Here is a 22507-nt window from a genome sequence, read left to right on the forward strand (position 1 = left end):
CTCCATGCTATGGAACAGGGATTTGAAATTTAGCTGTAGGTGTGGACTCTCTGCTAGGGATGTGCCTTTTTCTGTTCCCATGAAAAAACATCCAAATTTGGCCAAGATATGGACCCCTGAAAAAATTCAGTTCACACATACTCAGCAGAGACTTAGGGTTTTGCTGCTAAATTCTGAGAAGATTCTGTGTGCACTGAGCATGCTCCAGCCCCTCACAGCTCCTATTTGCAGACCATCCCCACAGACCAACTTAGCATGCTTCAATGGTCAGCCTAAGGCTGCAGGGGCTAAGCAGGACTTTTCCTGCAATGGTTCTCTGGATCAATGTGGTGCTAGGCACCAGAACTGAGAGCAGGGAAATTGTCTCTCCTGTCCTTTCAGTGCCTTCATTGTTGTCACCCAAGCAGTGAGGAAGAATCAGCCTGATTTAGAATGCAGAGGGGTGAAGAATGGGCGGATGTGGACATGAGGAAAGGGGCCTCCAGAAGTTAGACAATGGGAAGAAGCAGAGGGGAGGGGTGGGAGAAACCGTAAGCAAGGAGGAGCAGTAGGAGACAGGAGAAAGTTGGGGACAGGAGCTGGTGGGGTTGGACACGAGCAAAAGGGGAGGGTGTGGAGGAGTCTGGGGTGTATACAGACAGTGAGTGTGGGGAAGACGGCAGGAACAGAAGGGAAGGGGGCAAGAATCAGGGGGCATTAGTGGTGGATAGAAAGACAGAGGTGTCTGTAACTACCAGATCACATCCCTCTCCAGAACCTGGAATTGAACCCAGGAGTCCTGAGTCCCTATCTTCCTTTGCTGTTAACAAATAGCTGTGAAACCCTCTGGCAACAGTGTGTGTCTCATCCCTATTATTGCCTGATCCACATAGAGCAGTGGTCCCCAAACTGTGGACGGGGGTGAAGAGGAACATTTGGGGGGGCATGGGCCAGCCCCAACGGGGGGCAGGGAGGGAGCGCCACCCTGCCCCAATCTGCCCCCAGCTCTGCTCTGGCTCTGGCCCCGGCCCCAGCCTTGACCCCAATCAAGGCCCCAGCTTTGGCTCCCGACTGTGGCTTGGACCCAGCCTTGGCCCTCAGCCATGGCCCCTGCTCCTGGCTCTGGCTCCATTCTCAGCCATGACTCCCCCCCCCGGCTCCTGGCTCCTGCCCCGGCCACAAGCCCCGCTCCCAGCCCCTGACTCCTCTCCTGGCCACAGTCTCAGCCCTGGCCATGATTCCATGGCCCTGGCTGCAGCTCTGGCCACGGCCCCAGCCCCAGCCCCAGCCACGGCTCCATGACCCCGGCTGCAGCTCTGGCCCCAGCCCCGGCCTTGACCCTGCTCCTGGCTGCGGCCTCAGCCCTGCTCCCGGGGTGTGTGTGCAGACAGATTACATTACAGATCAGGGATGCACCACATAAAAAGTTTGGGGACCACAGACACATAGGATAACTGCCTACTGCTACTACCAGTTGCTGTGTTAGCTCAAGTGGTAGAGATCTGTGCAGTGAACTTAAAGATCCAAACCTTTGATACTAATTACAAAGAGCTAAACCTGCTGATGACCCAAGAGGGGGATCAGAATTGTTCTATATGACAGAATTTCAGTTTTTCTTTTGTTTGTTTGTTTGTTTGAAATTAGGAAATTGCATGCAATAAACTACATTAAGGTTGGTAGTCAACCACACAAAAGTTAGGAAATTCATACCTAAGGTTGCCCATGCAACCTTAAATTGGTCCCCTTGTGCATACGCATAACATAATATTTAATTATATGATAAAAATATTATTTTTTTACTGAACACACCTGCCTGTCAGGGCACAGGATGCATCATACTCTGGGAATGAATCAGGGTTGTGCAACAAATGAGACTTGGTATGAGCCCTCCATCATTTTTTTGTAGAAGTTGGAAGGTGTGTAGTGAATGAGGCAGGGAACAGCAGGAAGAGATGGATAGTTTGATGGTTAAGGAAATTTAATTAGACCATGGAGAACTGGATTCTGTCCCTGCCTCTGCCACAAAGTTTCTATGCTGGACAAGCCACTTAAATCAGAACGTTTACAGTTGGCCACTAATTGTGTGTTCCTCATTTTCTGGGTGCCAAATGTGAGAAATGCTGAGCACTCATAACTGCACCTGGAGTCTGTAGACACTGTCCTTTGAATATATGTGTTATAAAAATGTTAAGCACTATGGAAATTAATGTCTAGTTGTTTCATGTTGGGCAAGCAAAATTAGTGGACACTTGAGAATCCAGAAATGCCAGCCTTGCTCTGAGACTTTTAGAGATGTTTATGAAAAAAATTAGGGAAGTTTTTTGGACCAGTGCAAGTGCCAAAGGTGCGAAGCCAAATACAGATAGGAGTCTGGGGTAGGTGCTTGAAAGGTTGCAGTGCATTTCTGTGCATATTGCAGTAATAACAAAAGTGATACAAGCTGAAGTAACTTTTTACTTAGTAACATCAATAGCCATGACCAGTTCCAACCATGATATTGGCAACTCCTTTGCAAGCACCATACAGGTTGCTTGTTTGGCCTTTCACAGCATTATCTTGTCTGGATTTCTCAAGTGGCAGGGTTGACCGAGTATGTCCGCTTTGGTGATCATAAGTGATTCCAAACCTTTATCACCAAGATTTGGTCTGAACTCAGTTTGTTCTTGCACACAAGGGAAAATACTCTTTCCGAGTCAGAGTTCCTGTTAGGTATTGGAAGGGTTACTTTCATTATCCAGGCCAGAGCATCATAGTGTCCATTATCTACAATATGATATGCTGCTGTTTATCACAACTGATGCATGTCAGAACAGATGATGGCATGTTATCAACCTGGTACCGAGCTCCTGCTTTGTGTCTTGCTGAAATTGATCCTTCAGCAGAGATGGAAGGTGCTGCACGAAGAATGCAGTATCATTGTATGTAGCCATCATTCTGAATGCAATGTTAGCTACTTCTGCATGTTGTAGTATAGGATCAAGCAGAAGCAGTTTCTGTGCTATGTATGTGTCCACCTCTCGGTGGTACCAATGAACTGAATAGAAGAATGGCTCCAAGTCTATGTCTATCAGCCTCACAGTGTTCTCTGAAAGAGAAGTAGGACTTGATGACTGTTGAGTGTCTGAGTTGTCTCTGATAAAAATCATGTGTCATAATATCCTTGCCAGCCTTCTGATTAGAAGTGAGGTTGTACTCTACTTCACTTTGCTTCTACAATCACTAATGGCTTGGTAATCTGACAAGAAGTTCGTTCAGAAGACTGAACAGCTGTTGTCTTGGTATCTGAATCAGAGATTTCTCTTTTTGCATTTGATGTGTTTAATTAGTCAGAGATCAGGATCATGTAGTCAAAAATAGGCAATAAAGTTTGTTTGTGAAAAAATCAGTAAGTGTCTTATATTACCACAAAAAATTTCAATGCCAAGTTCTGCAGTTTGTTTCAGCACTGTGATGGTGTCCAGTGTCAGTTTCGTTAATTTGTCATGTTTGGCATCAGCAACCTGCTCTGTAGGCTTGCTGTCGTGATGATCTTTTTGGATGATCCATGTTTTGCAGTGATGGTTTTGACATTGATGACTGGCGGTTGATGATGGCTACACCTGATTGGTTTGGCTGGTGTTGCTGATCTCTGCTCTGTATGATTTTCAGTAGGTTGTCACTTATAGTCTGGTTTTGTTGGCTTGTCACCTTAGCACACGACTTATTGGCACCTGTGTCAGTTTTATATTGCTGCAAAGGAGGACGGTGCAGATTGACAAGCATAGATTTGCACTTGGTGCTGCATGAATGAACTCCTTTGGACTTAGCTGCTTCAGCCGGAGAATGTGGTCAGTAGTTCCCACTGCTGGATGAGCCGAGTCAGACATAGGCAAAGTGACAGCCAGTGTGTGCTTCAGTATCTTATAGACCTCTATGTAGGACAGCTTCTGACAAAATGAGCTCCGAGTGATGCTTGGTGTTCTTGTCAATATAACAGTAGATATCAATCAGGAGTTCATCTGTGGTGGCAGGTGAGGACTTCACACTTCTCTCAGCCGTGATGTGTACCATGTGACATGGGCAACCCACAAGAAAAGCAGATAATGTTGCTCTCAAATAAATGCTACAATACCCTTGTGCAAGACCATCATGACAGAAGCATTGTCACTTCCAAAAGTCAAACTGTTTAACAAAGGGATTTTCCTGGCCTCCATATTTTAATTCAAAAGCTTTAATTCCCAACCTGTACAGCAACAAGATGATCACTTTATCTTTGCTGTCATCAACATTTTGAATAATGAGTGGGAGCAGTTTGCTGATGCCTGCTTCATTGCTGCCATTGGTGGCTAGAATAAATGAGGAATGATGCATGCTTTCTGCTAAGCAGTTCATACTGTCATTTGCCATCTCTTTGATAATTGCTGTCATCTTTGTGCACACCTAGGCATATTTCCTGGTGACTTCTGAGTCAGGAAAAGCAGTTTTCTGCAGCTTTTTATTAAAAATATTCCATTTGGTTCAGGGTTTGAATGGTGTGTGGTAAATAATGCCTGGAGCCACACACTGAATGAGGAGGATAAAAATATTTTGAATAACTACTTATTCATTGAATGAGGCAAGGGTTCTGTAGAGAAAATACTATGCGGGGTGAATTAAGACTGCACAGGCACCCTTAATTTTGGCATTTCATAACTTTTGAATGTTTGACTTTGCAACCTTAAAATTCTTTTAACAAAGTTACATCACAAAAACTTTGTATTATTTTGATGACTATAACACCCAGAGACTCCAAATAGATCAGGTACCCCCACTTTGGTGGGTACTGCACAGATACATATTAAAATAGTTCCTGGTTTAAAGCATTTTAATTAGTGAGCTGGATAAACCAAGCCTGCTCAGATACACGATAATGAATGACACATGCACATCATGATGTAGTGGGAAGTGCTGAAAGCTCTTCAGCTGCTAGATCCTATAGGCTATAGTACTTTACGAGCTAAACACAGAACCAAGTCTCTGCCTCTCCCAGAATGACATGTGGCCCAATCCTTTCCCTTCAGTTCATACTAGGGTTGAGGATACAGCAGGTTTATATGTGTATACTCTAAGGTCTATAAGAGATATTTCTTAAACTACTTGTACTGAGGCTAGATGCTACTCTTACTTTTACATCAGTTTTACACTTGTGTAACTCTGTTAACTACTCACAATTTACTATAGTAGCAGAATTAAGCCCGGAGACTCTTTTCTTCTAGAGTGACCCTGCTGGTATATAGTTCTTCTGTAAGGAGACAACTTCAAAAAAAAGCATAAATATATATTCTTGCTTTGGAGAGTTGAACTCTTGGAAAGTAGTGTCTTTGAGTTTATTGAACAAATGTCTTACAGAATGCTATAGAGTAAAGTAAAACTTTGAAATTTTTTTTCACTACGGGCTTGTCTACACCAACTCTTAGTTCATGGCAAACTGGGATGTAAATCTATTCTGCACTAACCTGCCCCACACAAAGTGTCCCTGTGACCCCTGCTGCCACACACTAAAAGTTCCATAGTGTACTTCAATCTGTTCACGTTTCAAAGCAGGGTAGATTTCAATTTGCTGTGAACAGTATTTTCATGTAGACAAGCCCTTAGATTACAGTATCATAAAACTACAGGTGTTTAACCTACAGAGTTTTGCATCTGTTCTGTTCACTGATTGTAAAAATATTCAGAGGGACACTGCCTGGACTGTAATTGCTCTGTGAATCTTTGCTTTCTTTATAGTAGTTTGAATCAAATTATTTAAAGCGAAGAACCTTAAATTTTATATTCTTCAACACAGCTGGCTATGGAAAAGGTCATGTGATCCAAAGAGTACATGATTACAGACTCATAGACTTTAGGACCACCAGGGATCACCATGGTCATATAGTCTGACCTCCTATGCATCACAAGCCACAGAACCTCAGTCACTCCTGCAACAGGTGCATAATCTCTGGTGGTGCAACCCTACAGCACATTTCTTTTTTGCTTCACAATGGATCACATATGGCTTGGTTTTTTTTAAAACAGAAAAAATACAGAAAGGGATCTGTTGATATTGCTAAAATCAAGTGTGTTGAAATTGTGAAGAACGATGGTGCCATTATTCCCTGTCAAAATAAATATCCATTTCAGGTAAGTTAATTTGGTTTATTTAAAATGTAATACTCTGTTTTTCAACATAGCTCAGTTATTTTGTATTTGTTATTTATCTTGTAGTTTGCTTCTGATGATTTTAATGAACTGTCTTCAGATACCGGGCCTGATTTCTCTCTCACTTACACCTGTTTTAAATAATTTCATTGTAGCTAACCCAATTGACACTAGTGTCAGAGAGAATCAGGTCCATTTAGGTTTTTAAATTCAACATATGTTTTGGAATAATTCAGAAAATTTGTTTACTTCATTTAATTTCACAATGGAAGGAAAGGGCTCAGAAGGGAAAAGTTTAAACAAATTATTTTGGGTCAGATTCTCTCTCATTTGCAACAGTGTAAATCCTAGTGAAGTATCAGAGGGGTAGCTGCGTTAGTCTGTATCCACAAAATCAACAAGGAGTCAAGTGGCACTTTAAAACTAACAGATTTATTTGGGCATAAGCTTTCATGGGTAAAAAACCCACTTCTTCACATCTGAAGAAGTGGGTTTTTTACCCACGAAAGCTTATGCCCAAATAAATCTGTTAGTCTTTAAGGTGCCACCGGACTTCTCGTTGTTTTAATCCTAGCCAGATTACTCTGGATTTTAACTAGTATAACTGAGAATCTGGCCTCTTCTGCCTAACAGTAATACCTACTTTTTACCAATGAAAGCAAGAAAAATTAAAAATGCCAATGCAGATGAAGGAGACAGTGCAAGAAGTTATATAGGGCAATATGGAATCATAAGAAGTTGTAAAGTGACATGTACAGAGGGACGTTTAATTACAAAATGACACTAGGTAATTTTTTTTTAAAGAAAACCCCAGGGTGAAGAATAAACAAAAGAAATTGCCAAGCAAATGGTTAAAGGAACACTGTGACTATAACATATAATTTAAAATTCCTTATTTGTCCTATCAACAGGAATTTAGATTATTAAAAGTGAAAGAATTTTTAAGTCTAATTTTTCACCATTTATGCTTTTTGCATTTCACTCATTTTGGCTGATGAATACAGATTTGTTAGTTTTGCTGAGCCTGTTAGCCAAGAAATATATGTTTTATACTAGATGGTATTTACTAAGAATCAAGTTTAAAATTATTGCCATATAAACGTTATTTATATTTCATTTGATTTATTTTCAGATTGTATATGATGCTAATACACTTTATATTTTTGCGCCCAATGCGCACAGCAGGGATCAGTGGGTGAGGAATCTTAAGGAAGGTAAAGACAACTTCTTAAGGTTAATAAGTGAAGCCTTTAAGAGGCAAGGCAATTGCTTGAACTAGAAAATATGAAGCACAAACTTGTATGTTGTTTGTTTAATGGCTTATATATGTATTGGGACAAATTCTGCATTGGTTTATATCATACACTACAACATTCTGCTTCAATCATGCCTCTGTAAATATGAAGTAACCTCAATGACGTCACTGAAATTATTCTTGATTTGCACCGTCGTAATTGAACAACGTGTAAAAATATCTGATTTATTAAATATTTCTTAGCCACAGCATACAGTGTACATCAACATAATACTAGTACTAACATAATTTAATACCAAACAAGCACACCGTGGTAACTCCTGTGACTCATATTCTGTGGGGCTGGCTGGGCTTGGCTCCCTGCTCTGGGTGTTCTGACCTCCAGGGTTGCGGCATAGCTCAGGTTTGGCCCAGCCCCAATGGGGGGCCATCCCGGTAAATGTGAGTGGCAGTGCAACCTGGCGCATGGGGTCACAACACCACTCACTGAAATTTGGCCCAGATGATCTCTCATCATCATGACAAGGGGCGGCTAGAATAAACCTGAGAGGACCTGCAACCCTGTGCACCAGGTTCCAATGCCTGGAGTGGGGAGCTGAACCCAGCCAGCCCTGCAGGAGTGGATCCACAGGAATGGTGAGTGTAGTGTGGGTTCTGCAATCACCTCCCCTACATGCTTCCAGGACCTTCCATCCTCTTTGGCAGGATCCCTCCCACCCCGGGCTTCCCATATGACCCTTTGACACATTCTGGCAACCTAAATTTGTATCAAGAGAAACCCCAGTTCATTTGAGAAACCCTGGACTAAGATTTTCAGATGTACCCCCTTAGTAGGATTACAGTCTATTATCTGTAGGACCTTACCAAATTCACGGTCCGTTTTGGTCAATTTCGTGGTCATAAGATTGTAAAAATAATCAGTTTCATGATTTCAGATGTTTACATCTGAAATTTCACAGTGTTAGAACTGTGTGGGTCCCAACCGAAAAGGGGATCGTGGGTATATGTGGTGCAAGGCTATTGTAGGGGGGGTCGTGGGATTGCCACCCTTACTTACCTCTGTGCTGCTGCTGCTGGCAGGGGCGCTGCCATCAGAGCTGGGCAGCTGGACAGCAGCAGCTGCTGGCCAGGTGCCAAGCTCTAATGCCAGTGCCACTGCCAGCAGCAGTGCAAAAGTGAGGGTAACTCACCGGGTATGGGGGGAGGGGTTACCATATGCATAGGTTTTCCCAGCAGCGTCTCCACCTGGGTCAGGGGCTGACAGATGGAGTCACAGCCTCCCGCCCAGGTTGGGGCTGACAACCACCCTCACTTCTGTGCTGCCTTCAAAGCTGGGCTCCCATCTAGCAGCTGTGGAGCTTCCTGCAGCCGGGGGAGGTTCCCAGAGATGGGTCTGGCCTGGCTCCAGGAGCGACCCCTGCAGGGGAACAGGAAGTCTAGTTCCTCCCCAGCCCAGCTGGGACTCGCAGCTGTAGCTCGTCCCATGGTAGAAGCCCCCAGTTGGGGCACATTCAGACTTGCTCCTCCCCTACAGTAGCCAGATTCATAGATTCATAGATATTTAGGTCAGAAGGGACCATTATAATCATCTAGTCTGACCTCCTGCACAATGCAGGCCACAGAATTTCACCCACCGCTCCTGCAAAAAACCTCTCACCTATGTCTGTGCTATTGAAGTCCTCAAATCGTGGTTTAAAGACTTCAAGGAGGAGAGAATCCTCCAGCAAGTGACCTGTGCCCCATGCTACAGAGGAAGGCGAAAAACCTCCAGGGCCTTTTCCAATCTGCCCTGGAGGAAAATTCCTTCCCGACCCCAAATATGGCAATCAGCTAAACCCTGAGCATATGGGCAAGATTCATCAGCCAGATACTACAGAAAATTCTTTCCTGGGTAACTCAGATCCCACCCCATCTAATATCCCATTACAGGCCATTGGGTCTATTTACCGTGAATATTTAATTACCAAAACCATGTTATCCCATCATACCATCTCCTCCATAAACTTATCGAGTTTAATCTTAAAGCCAGATAGATCTTTTGCCCCCACTGCTTCCCTTGGAAGGCTGTTCCAAAACTTCACTCCTTTGTTGGTTAGAAACCTTCGTCTAATTTCTAGTCTCAATTTCCTGGTGGCCAGTTTATAACCATTTGTTCTTGTGTCCACACTGGTACTGAGCTTAAATAATTCCTCTCCCTCTCCGGTATTTATCCCTCTGATATATTTATAGAGAGCAATCATATCTCCCCTCAACCTTCTTTTAGTTAGGCTAAACAAGCCAAGCTCCTTGAGTCTCCTTTCGTAAGACAAGTTTTCCATTCCCCGGATCATCCTAGTAGCCCTTCTCTGTACCTGTTCCAGTTTGAATTCATCCTTCTTAAACATGGGAGACCAGAACTGCACACAGTATTCCAGGTGAGGTCTCACCAGTGCCTTGTATAACGGTACTAAAACCTCCTTATCACTCCTGGGAATACCTCTCCTGATGCATCTCAAGACCGCATTAGCTTTTTTCACAGCCATATCACATTGGCGGCTCCCTATGATCAACCAATACTCCAAGATCCTTCTCCTCCTCCGTTACTTCTAATTGATGTGTCCCCAGCTTATAACTAAAATTCTTGTTATTAATCCCTAAATGCATAACCTTACACTTCTCACTATTAAATTTCATCCTATTACTATTACTCCAGTTTACAAGGTCATCCAGATCCTCCTGTAGGATATCCCTGTCCTTCTTTAAATTGGCAACACCTCCCAGCTTTGTAGCATCCGCAAACTTTATTAGCACACTCCCACTTTTTGTGCCGAGGTCAGTAATAAAAAGATTAAATAAGATTGGTTCCAAAACCGATCCTTGAGGAACTCCACTGATAACCTCCCTCCAGCCTAACAGTTCACCTTTCAGTAGGACCCATTGTAGTCTCCCCTTTAACCAATTCCTTATCCACCTTTCAATTTTCCTATTGATCACCATCTTATCCAATTTAACTAATAATTCCCCATGTGGCACAGTATCAAACGCCTTACTGAAATCTAGGTAAATTAGATCCACTGTGTTTCCTTTGTCTAAAAAATCTGTTACTTTCTCAAAGAAGGAGATCAGGTTGGTTTGGCACGATCTACCTTTTGTAAAACCATGTTGTATTTTGTCCCATTTACCATTGACTTCAATGTCCTTAACTACCTTCTCTTTCAGAATTTTTTCCAAGACCTTGCATACTACAGATGTCAAACTAACAGGCCTATACTTACCCGGATCACTTTTTTTCCCTTTCTTAAAAATAGGAACTATGTTAGCAATTCTCCAATCATACGGTACAACCCCTGAGTTTACAGATTCATTAAAAATTCTTGCTAATGGGCTTGCAATTTCATGTGCCAATTCCTTTAATATTCTTGGATGAAGATTATCTCAGCCCCCCGATTTAGTCCCATTAAGCTGTTTGAGTTTCTCTTCTACCTCAGATATGGTAATATCTACCTCCATATCCTCATTCCCATTTGTCATGCTACCGTTATCCCTAAGATCCTCTTTAGTCTTATTAAAGACTGAGGCAAAGTATTTGTTTAGATATTGGGCCATGCCTAGATTATCCTTGACCTCCACTCCATCCTCAGTGTTTAGCGGTCCCACTTCTTCTTTCTTTGTTTTCTTCTTATTTATATGGCTATAGAACCTTCTACTGTTGGTTTTAATTCCCTTTGCAAGGTCCAACTCTACTTGATTTTTAGCTTGTCTCACTTTATCCCTACATGTTCTGACCTCAATAAGGTAGCTTTCCTTGCTGATCCCTCCCTTCTTCCACTCCCTATATGCTTTCTGCTTTTTCTTAATCACCTCTCTGAGATGCTTGCTCATCCAGCTTGGTCTACAACTCCTGCCTATGAATTTTTTCCCCTTTCTTGGGATGCAGGCTTCTGATAGCTTCTGCAGCTTTGATTTAAAATAATCCCAGGCCTCCTCTGCCTTTAGATCCATACGTTCTCCAGTCCAATCCACTTCCCTAACTAATTTCCTTAATTTTTGAAAGTCAACCCTTTTGAAATCAAAAACCCTAGTCGCAGATTTATTTTTGTTAATCCTTCCGTTCAGTTTGAACTGAATTAGCTCATGATCACTTGAGCCAAGATTATCCCCTACAACCATTTCTTCTATGAGGTCCTCACTACTCACCAAAACCAAATCTAAAATGGCATCCCCTCTAGTCGGTTCAGCAACTACTTGATGAAGGAATCCATCAGCTATCGCATCTAGGAAAATCTGAGCCCTATTATTATTACTAGCACTCGTCCTCCAGTCTATATCTGGGAAGTTAAAGTCTCCCATGATCACACAGTTTCCATTAGTATTTACTTTATTAAAAACATTAAAAAGGACTCTATCCATATCCAAATTAGATCCCGGCAGTCTATAGCACACCCCAAGCACTATCCCAGGGGAGGCTCTAATAGTTTTCTTCCCCAGTGTAATTTTTGCCCAGACGGACTCTATCTTATCCATTTCATCGCTTCTTATTTCTTTACATTCTACCTCATCATTGATATACAATGCTACTCCACCACCTTTACCTTATTTTGGTCTTTCCTAAACAGCACATACCCTTCAATACCTGTTGTCCAGTCATGACTACTATTCCACCATGTTTCTGTTATTCCTATAATATCTCGTTTCACTTCCTCCACCAGTAGCTCTAGTTCTAGCACGAAGGAGATCAGGTTTCATGATCGTTACACATTTTTCATGGCCATGAATTTGGTAGGGCCATAATTATTTGTATTGAGGTAGCACCCAGGAGCCCAGGACAGATCAGGACCTTGTTGTGCTACATTCTGTACAAACACAGAACAAAAAGATAGCTTGTAAAGTCCCTGGGGGCAGAAATTAAGAATACCTTATGCTATAATCCTGTCATTTATCACAAGATAAGAAGGGTCAGAACATGGAAATCTTATAATAAACAGCTACTGTAGGAAGTGCTATTTGTTATTCAATGTATAGCATGCTTATCTTTAAAAAGAAGAGGAGTACTTGTGGCACCTTAGAGACTAACAAATTTATTTGAGCATAAGCTTTCGTGAGCTACAGCTCACTTTATCGGCCACAAGTACTCCTTTTCTTTTTGCGAATACAGACTAACATGGCTGCTACTCTGAAACCTATGCTTATCTCTGAATCACACTGAACCAATTCTTCAATAAGATATCAGGAAGCACTGTGCTGCTGTAGGTGCTATCTTTTGGATGATGTGTAAAACTAAAGTTTTGACCACTTGTGATCATTAAAGACCTCAAAGCTACTTTTTTGCAAGAAAAGGATTTGGTAATGTTGGTGGGTTGGCCCACATTCTATCTTTGGCAGTTACGTCTTGCCTATCTAAATTTCTCCTTGCAGTGTCATTGATATTATGTATAATTTCCTGTCCTAAATTTTGTTTAGCTTTTCTGTGTACTGTGTAAGAGTTGCTGCTTTCATCCAGCAGCAGACAATTTTGGTGATAGGTGATATGATCCATACGAGTAGTTTGGATATCAATTTAAATTGCTAAGGCGCTTTGAGACCTTTAACGAGCAAATCACTTTGTAAATTAATTACTGCAGTTCTACTGCTTTCTTGACTTTGCTACTTCAAGTTCAAATAGTTTTTCTCTACAAATCTACTGCTGGAAATATTTTAGTAGAGCAGTAAAGTACTAAAAAGCAGATATATCCCTGTAAGCTGGACACGCTGGGGCTGATTTGCTTTAGTGTGCAGCTTAAACTATGCACTGCAGCAGTATGTGCATGTGTTGGAGGAACAGTGGGGGCTGTAAACAAGATGATTCTTTGCCCCAGCTTCCAAGCATTTGAGCTATACCAGCTGTGTCTAATGCTTGTGCATTCTCTCACTCTCTGGCCCAAATGACATGAGAGAGAGAGAGAGAGGAAAAACCAACCAACCCATGAGCACAGGGATGAGAATGACTCCACAGTCTGGTGGTTAGCGCACTCAACCAGGAGGTGTGAGACCTGGGATCCAGTCTTCCTGCTCTAGACATTCTAATTATTTATCCAGAGTGCAACAGCTTCAACTGGAGAAATAATGAAGCCTCTCATCAGAATATCCTGTAGCCAAATGGTTAAAGCACTCCCCTGAGAGTTGGCAAATCCTTTTCTTCCCACCCACCCCCCTCAGGTGGAGCATGGACCTGAACCATGGATCCTCCATATCCCAGGTGAGAACCCTAACCACTGGGCTAAAAGATATCAAGAGGTCTTCCCCTCCCACAGCTGTTTTTGTGTGAACTCACCTGAGGGGCCCAATCCAGCAGGTGGCTTCTCAAACATATACCGGCTTGGACCCCATATGTGACTTGGGTGGCCAAACGAAAAGCCTATCTTCCCCTTTTTTTTAAATTACTCTTGGACACAGGCAGGGAGATAGGTGCCTGAATACCTAGTGGGAGGCAGCAGTGTGTATGCCCAGAGACAGAAACATAGGTGCCTAGGGACTTTTACTGCAAAAACTTAGGCAGCAAGTGAGTTTGGGTGCCTACAGGGTTTGGCAGGTAGTTTTGTGCATCGAACTGGTGCCAAAACCAGGTCTTAGGCACTTAAAATAGTGAATTAGGTACCTAACTCCTTTTGTGCTTTCAGGTCTATGTCATTCCATGCACTATAATCACAATTACTGCAGGTGCAGTAAAACATATGACTATTTAGAGGTTTGTGTAAAAGGCCTGATGAAAAAATCAGCTTCTGCAGAATGTTGTCAGAGGGGCCACCAATTACCCTGTGTCCCTGTCAATGCAGATATGAGTTGGAATATTACATTTGTAATATTATGTCTTGCTATTTTTTTAAAGGTAAGCAGAGCTATTGATGGTACAGGTTAACTACGTTCAGACTTAGTTCGATAAAGTAGGTTCCTGTGAGAGCCGCTCACATTACATCATGTTTGGCCTTTCTTCTGGGCTATTTGCTAGCTGTACATTTCGAAACTGAACCCCTCAGATTCAGAGCTTCAGAAAAACTGGTGGCAGCAATACTTTGCTGATTAGATAATGCACTCAGCGGCATTCACTGTGTCACATATCAGAAAATCTTGAGATAGGCAATGCTGTTACTTTGATGCTCTTCATAATAAAGCTATCCTAAAATGCTGGAATGCTTCACCTAGCTCCATTAAAGTGAATTCTTAAACAATAGTCTGGGCCCCCAAAAGCATTCTTGTGGAGAAGTCATCCTGTAGCTTGATGAAATTATCACCTACATAATGACTGTATGACATCCACATTAACTTGTAATGAATCTCTCAAGAGTAGTAACATTGCAATAAGTACCAGAAGTAGTACTGATTATGCCCTTATGTTCAGTGTTGTAGTATTTGTGAATTAATAACATGAAATTATTATTAGAGCTTTTTCGTGCCTTAAACTATTTACTATTTACCTTTTATAGAAATAAAGAAAAATAGTAATATAATGGTAAAGTATCATCCTAAATTCTGGACAGAAGGAATTTATCAATGTTGCAGACAAACAGAAAAGTTAGCACCTGGCTGTGAAAAATACAATCTTTTTGAAAACAGTAAGTACATATGTTTTTCCTATATTATCATTTTAGCTCGATTTTCATCTATCTACTTATATGACCCTTATTATCATAGTATCTGAGCGCCTTCCTTATTAAACAAATCTAATAAATCATGAGTGAACAGTGTAACACTGTTGCAAAAAAAGCAATCATTCTGGGATGTATTAGCAGAAGTGTTGTAAGAAAGACACAAGACTTCTGGCTGATTAGGCCTCAACTGGAGTATCGTGCCCAGTTCTGGTGGCCACATTTCAGGAAAGATGTGGACAAAGTCCCTTTAATTGGAGAAAGTCCAGAGAAGAGCAACAAAAATTATTAAAAGTCTAGAAAACGTGACCTGTGAGGGAAGATTGAAAAAATTGGATTTGTTTAATCTGGAGAAGAGAAGACTGAAGGTAAACATGATAACAGTTTTCAAGTACATAAAATGTTGTAACAAGGAGGAGGGAGAAAAATTGTTCTCCTTAACTTCTGAGGATAGGACAAGAAGCAATGGACTTAAATTGCAGCAAGGGTGGTTTAGGTTGGACATCAGGAAAAACTTCCTAGCTGTCAGGGTGGTTAAGCACTGGAATCTCCATCAGAGATTTTTAAGAGCAGGTTAGACAAACACCTGCCAGGGATGGTCTAGATAATACTTAGTCCTGCCATGAGTGCAGGGAACTGGACTAGATGACCTCTTGAGGTCCCTTCGAGTCCTACGATTCTATGAACCTGATATTTTTATCACTTAAACCAGTGGAAATTAAGAATAACTATGTTGGAGTCAGTATAATTACACCAGTGTAAAAATGATAGAAGAAGAGAATCAGGACCAATAGATGTAGGGAAATAGGACAAAATTTCCATAAATGTGTACACCAGACTTTGTGTGCCCAAACCTAGCTGAACTCTGATTTCCATATACATGTTGCTGTTTGCACATGTAAATCATAGGTTGTGAATGCACAACAGTATAGATGCAATCTGGCGTGCAAACTGGCCCCAACTATAGTAAATACTACATCTGTATGTATAGAATTAAGTTAGACCCTGATTCAGGAAAGCATCCATATTAAGGAAAGCACTTAAGCACGTTCTTAAGTCCAGCTGAAGTCAGTGGACTTATTAGGGCCTTAAATGGCAACAGTGTGGTTTAGCATATTTAGAAATGTGTAAGGCCTGATTAATAAATTATTATTATTTATACTGTAGCACCAAAAGGCCCCAGTTAGGATCATGGTCAGCCTGATTCTGCTAGGCACTATACAAACAGGAAGATAATAATCCCTGCCTTGACATATGTACAGTGGTGTCCTCCAGGCTAAACAGGACTGAGTTTTTAATGTAAAAAAAAACAAAGAAAAAAATGCCTCTTTTTGGGTGAAGGAGCAGTGGCGGTGAACAGACATAAATCTTTTCAAGCCTTCTCTATATATCATAAAGACACTAAAAAAGGGCTCAAGTACCGAGTTCTTCCAATGCCTCTGAGTATCTCCTGAGGTCTTCAGGAGGGAGATCATCTCCTATTCACCACCTAAACTGTGCAGGCAGGAAGTTTCTTTTAAATTTAATTTTGAATATTCTTTTGGTGGGTTTTAGGCTTTTAAAAAGAAATTCCTTTTAGTTTTTATCTTCAAATTACTGCTGTATACTCACAATTTTAATGTCAACTTAATGATTTTTTTCCTGAGATGGACTTTACATTTTCTGTGGATAGATGTAGACTTCAGTCTTTAGGTCTGCCAGGCATGCACTTTTCCACTAAGTTCAATTTACATTTTGTCATACTAAGTATGGGTTTACAGAGCTTTTTGTCAGAGCTGTTTTTGTTTTCTAGGAGTTAAAAGTTTGTACTAATTGGAGGGCTGGTTAAGATGTTAAAAATCTTGTCTGAATTTTAAAATCTTTTATATTATTATCAGTATATTTATAAATGTAACATAGTTACTTCTACTGCATTGCTTTTAGGCATAAGGAAATCACCCTCTTCATTACCAGATACAAATAAGGTAGGTGGAATCTTCAGAACACTGAGTAGTTCACTGCAATTGACTGAGAAGGGTTTTGTATACAGTACTTAGGCTCACTATAATATGTTTCTTTCAAGGATTAGGGTCCAATTTTGCAAGCACTGCCAGGCATAGAGCCTGATCCAGCTCAAACTGACATCAATGGACTTTCTATTAATTACAGTGGGATTTGGATTGGCCCATAGTGATTATTACTTTGAATAGCCCTATTGACTTGAATTAGAGTACTCACCATAGTAGCCATTATGGTTGGGGATAAACGTTTATAAGATTGGGCCCTTTTATAGTTCATCTATTATTTAAAAAAAATAAGCCAGTATGTAAAATGCTAAACAAATTTGCCTAAACTGTTCAATACCATACATGTAAAGAGAACCCTCTTCTATAACAGGACACCTAAATATTCAGCTGTCTGTTAATAAATAGAGAGTTGTGCACTTTGTTGTTTCTTTAGGCCGAGTTTATTGCACATACCAGGGGCTCCTTGCATCACTCTATTCTCTCCATAAGCTTCCAGTGTGCCACCCACTCATCCCCCTCTATTTCAGGGGCTTGCTGCAAGCTCCACCCCTTCTCTTATGCCAGGGACTCCGCATTACACCCTGCATTCCTCCTTTCTCCCCGTGCCACAGCTTCTATGTGCCATCCATTCCCTTTTCCCCCATGCCAGGAGTTCTGTGTGTACCCCATTCCCCCTATACCAGGGTCCTCCATTCTCCTCCCACCCCATGCCACGGGCTTGATGTGCATCCCTTTCTCTGCCTGCCAGAGTCCTTCAGTCTTCCCCTGCCAAGGGCTCAGTATCCCTCCTTTCCTCCTCTCCTTATACCAGGGTCCCCTATTTCCCCCTTCTACCCTTGCCCCCATCTTTCTTTCCTCTCATGCCAGGAGCTCTGTATGCTCCCTCTTTCCTCATGCTCCTGCATTCCCATCATGATAGTGGTTGGGTGCCCCCCATTTCCCCCTCACCCAATGCCAGAATCTCCCCTAATTCTTCTTTCCCCACCATTATTTTTTCTCTTCTTTCTGTGTGGAAGATAAGTCACTGGGGGACCTGGGGTGGCAACAGGTTAAACTCTAATGGGAGGATAAGCAGAACTGAGATTAGGGTATTGTTATGCTTAGAGATGTTTAATGGGTGACATCAACCAGTTTTTTGCTCTCTAGAGAGTTGCAGAGGTGCTTGAAGCTTTGGCTGTGCTGAACAGATGGCAGGGGCTATGTTTCCCATTTTCCCCCTTCAAATTTTTCAATTTTCCCCCAAATCAGCAGGGTTCTGCTCATCGACGTCTACAACATTTCCCTCACATTTTGGAATTGATCACCTCTGGCATTCAGAAGTTATGATGTTACACCCAAATGCCTTCAAGTTGAGTGTAGGGCCTTGCAGCTCAGCTAACTAGTTATTGAACGAGCTCAGAACTGACCCGACCTTCATCTTCAATGTCTTAATGAGTGTTTTGCTTTGCTTGAATGGAATACCAGTAATTTTATCTCATTTTCAGCGAAGGCCTCCACCACCTGTTCCCCCAGCTGAGGAAGATGAAGATGAAGATGAGGAAATAGTAGTAGCAATGTATGATTTTCAACCCACAGAGTCTCATGATTTGAGACTAGAGAGAGGTGAAGAATATACAATAATTGAAAAAAATGACATTCATTGGTGGAAAGCAAGAGATAAATATGGGTGAGACGCATTTCCATCCTTTTTGCACCCACTGCACTATTGAGCAAGACTATTCCCTTGTTGCAGTAATTTATGTTGATTATTCCTACTAAATAACAAGAATAATGTACCTAAAAACTAGATGTGTTTAGCTGCCCATATCTGATTTTGAGCCACAATCCTACAGGCTGATCCATGTTCATCGACCTTTATGCCCACACGGAATCCCTTTAAACCCAGTGGGGCTCTGCACAAACCAGTTTGCAGAGCGGGGGGCTTTTATGAGTAAATTTCCTGCGATATGTCAGAATTTTTAAACTAAAATGTACTCAATTTTAATGTTTATAGAAAAACAAACACCCCCCCCCACACCTTTTCCCTTTATTTTAAAGGTGTTTTAGACATCTCACATTGTCTTAATGATACTCTTCATGCTCCAACATTCACCGCTTCAATATTGAAAATTGTTCAGGGTAATTTTGAGTTAGTGAAAGACAGCAGGGTTGTTGTGGTGATATATTTTGGGGAACAGCAGGCATCTCAATTCTCCTGACAATCTCAGTCAGAGTATATCCCCAGGGTTGGAACTAGGACCACCAAAGCACAAAGCTGGCATGGAAGCATAGGGCTTCTCATTTTGTCCCCTCCTGCTGCTTTTTCTACAGGAAGAGTGGCTTGGCTCAGTATTTTAACTTTGACCCTTCTGCATTCAGTGTACCCTCATTAGATGCAGGGAAGATGAGTCAGAATAAAAAAACCCACAACCCTCTATATAATGAGAATCGGAACTGGTCAATGATAAGGTAAAAGAGTGCTGGTGACCTTTACTAATTAGCAGTGTGAAGAACTGTGTTTTAAGCATGTATTCTGTATTTTGTTACCCAGATTGTATCATGATTAAAGTTTATGGCGCAATGTTTCTCTTATTCTTTCTAGAAGTACAGGATATATTCCAAGCAATTATGTAACAGGAAAGAAGTCCAACAACCTTGATCAGTATGAGTAAGTGAATATTAGCATAAAAATGGGGAATAGGATAAAATAAACCTTAAGCTTTAGCAATTGCAAGAATATATTTTAAAAATAAATCTGTATAAATTTATAGATTATGTAACTAAGATCAGAGATTGAACTTTTTAAAAGGTTCGAAATACATTTTTTTTTCTGATTTCTTCTTTCTCTGTCACTGTTTCACAGTGGTGAATATCCTGATTTACAATGATAGAAATGAGAGGAGATTCAGGCATGTACTTTTGAGTCCAAATTTGAGCAAAAGCAAAGAAGTATTGCTAGATCAAGGGAAACATTTAAGGAACTTCATCTGTTATAAGTCTGTGTTGAATTTTTAATGTGAAGTGGTATGGTCATCTGAAAGGAATCTTGACTGTAAAAGAATAAAGTAGAGTCCTTTATTCTCCACTGTACCCAAGCAATGAACATAAGCAGCACAATGAATGTAGATGACCAGAGAATCTGGACCAATAAGTCCAAATTTGAACAAGAGATATCCGTGTGCAGTTTAAACATTAGTGCATTCAATCAGCTCATCAACTATAAACAACTTGAAATACAACAAGCATTTTACTAACAATATGGGTGATTATGAACTACTTATGAGAGACTTGAGAGGATGGAAGTTATGAAGCTCTTCTGTAAGCCTGTTTCTTCAAATTAAAGTTTTGTTTTAAAATATCAGGTTATGAACAAGAGCAGGCATAAACTACTGTGCTGATCTATTAAAAACTTACTAAAGTTTCATATGAACTTATACTAAATAAAATCAAACTGCAAGAAAATATATGTAAAGCAGTTTATAAAACCACATTATTAATTCCAAAACTTTGGTAAAAATTATTTATGACTCACATTTCTATTTTTTGGCCAAAGATAGATATTCTTTAGGGATTCATTTTCTCATCTTCATTAGATGTTACTCATTCTTTTCCAATGTTACTTCCTGATCTTTGAGACTTTTATTGAGAGTCTTGCCTTGCTCTGTGCTATGAAATGAATAAGGAGAGATAGGAAGAAATCATGCTGAATTCTCTGGTGCAACGACTTTGCACCTCGTCACCTGCATGCTGTAGTCTGGTTCTAACCAGTTCAGGGAGCATTACTCTGGTGCAAAAGATAGAGCTGTTAGAGATTTGGCCTTGTAGTATTACTTTCTAGTTTTGCAGAGCTGATGTAGGGGCCAGGCTTGTTTGCTACTTTTTCCCCAACCTATTCCCAGTGTAGCAGAAGAAAGGGGGCATAGTCGGGACACTCCATACCATGCCAATCCCCAGCTGTGTTTTTGACTGCTGTGGACCATCAGTTACTGGCATAAATTTGAACAGCCCTTTGGCTGTTCTAACCTAGCACATAGGATTGGCTGTGCACCGAGCTAACACCAAGATCAAGGTATGCAAAGGTAAACTTTGATTCACTCCTGACTTGCACTCTGAATAGATCAGTCACCCTCCAAAATCTAACCAACAGACTCATACAGTGTTGTTGAATTAAAAAACAACTTACTAATAAGCCCAATTAGTAACTAGATGATTGGTGTGTAAACAGCCTGTTCAAGATTTAGTTAAGATTTTCAGTTGCTTACAGTATGTTACTGAAATGACAGCTGTTAATACACATATTTGACAGGTATTCTGGTTGCAAAGTGAGTTATATTAACTGAACGTTATTGCGCTCCATGCTTTTGTGAGAGCCTATTGGGTTTATTTCAGAACTGTTCTGTCTATAAACTACATAATGTAATGATGACTGAACCTTCTTGTAAATTCACTACCGTTCAATAGATTCAGTTCTTGTTCTCAAGTACTGCAAAATATGTTGACTCTGTTTGACTTCCTGTCTTAGTAACTTCATAACACTTTGTTTTTTGTAAGTTTTTTTAATTGCTAATATCTTTAAGAGTTTAGAATTTTTTTTTCAGATGGTATTGCAGAAATCTGAACAGAAGTAAGGCAGAGCAACTTCTCAGAGATGAGGTAAGTATTTGTATTATTGTATCAATCCAGCACAAAGTTGTTAACAAGTGGAATTCTCTTAAGCTGGCTCCTCTTATTAAAAATGAAATGATCAGTTAATTCTGACTCATGCAAATATCAGGGAGCACAAGTAAAAAGAAAGGCTTGGAGCCAAAATTGTCATTGTGCTTGGATTTCAGGATAAAGAAGGTGGTTTTGTGGTGAGAGATTCTAGTCAGCCGGGTCTGTATACGGTATCCCTTTATACAAAATATGGAGGGTAAGTTACTGTTGCCACTAATTACAGTTTCTGTTGTTTGAATTTGATTTGCATAGATACACGAGCTCATAAGTTACAAAAAGGAGATTTATTTGTTCAACAAAGAAATAAGACCAATATTTTAAAGGGTGAATGCCTAAAATTAGCCCCCTGAATCCACAGTTAGGCATCTAAATGTGTAACCTGATTTTCAGAAAGAAAAGGAGTACTTGTGGCACCTTAGAGACTAACCAATTTATTTGAGCATGAGCTTTCGTGAGCCACAGCACATCTGGTGAAGTGAGCTGTGGCTCACGAAAGCTCATGCTCAAATAAATTGGTTAGTCTCTAAGGTGCCACAAGTACTCCTTTTCTTTTTGCGAATACAGACTAACACGGCTGTTCCTCTGAAACCTGATTTTCAGAGGTGCTGAGCACCCACAACTGTTATTGAGATCAGTGCAAGTTGAAGGTGCTCAGCACCTCTTAAAATTGGACCATTTGTTGAAGTGGTTAACTTTAGGTATCCAACTTGGAAGTTTTGGCCTAAATTTTACAGCCTTGATAGTGCCTTTAAGACAAAGCCCCACTTTGGGAGTGGTGCAAATTCCTACTGCGCCAGAAGGGTCTCTGAGACACA

General features: G+C 40.9%; 1 protein-coding gene across 5 annotated transcripts in view; it reads left to right on the top strand.

Moving 5' to 3' along the window:
* TEC (tec protein tyrosine kinase) overlaps positions 1–22507 on the top strand; it is a 97769-nt gene that overhangs the window by 52481 nt on the left and 22781 nt on the right. For 2 of the 5 annotated variants that reach the window (XM_048848383.2, XM_048848380.2), the window contains exons 3-10: positions 6013–6117; positions 7268–7349; positions 14830–14958; positions 16915–16955; positions 18482–18663; positions 19579–19644; positions 21575–21629; positions 21809–21888. In XM_048848383.2, coding sequence (XP_048704340.1) covers positions 6013–6117; positions 7268–7349; positions 14830–14958; positions 16915–16955; positions 18482–18663; positions 19579–19644; positions 21575–21629; positions 21809–21888 — 740 coding nt within the window. Of the gene's footprint in view, positions 1–6012; positions 6118–7267; positions 7350–14829; positions 14959–16914; positions 16956–18481; positions 18664–19578; positions 19645–21574; positions 21630–21808; positions 21889–22507 lie in introns of those variants that run through there. The other 3 variants (XM_048848381.2, XM_075127935.1, XM_048848386.2) reach the window with 3 other exon arrangements.

The sequence above is a fragment of the Caretta caretta genome, chromosome 4 (assembly GCF_965140235.1).
Source record: "Caretta caretta isolate rCarCar2 chromosome 4, rCarCar1.hap1, whole genome shotgun sequence".
Classification (NCBI taxonomy): Eukaryota; Metazoa; Chordata; order Testudines; family Cheloniidae; genus Caretta; species Caretta caretta.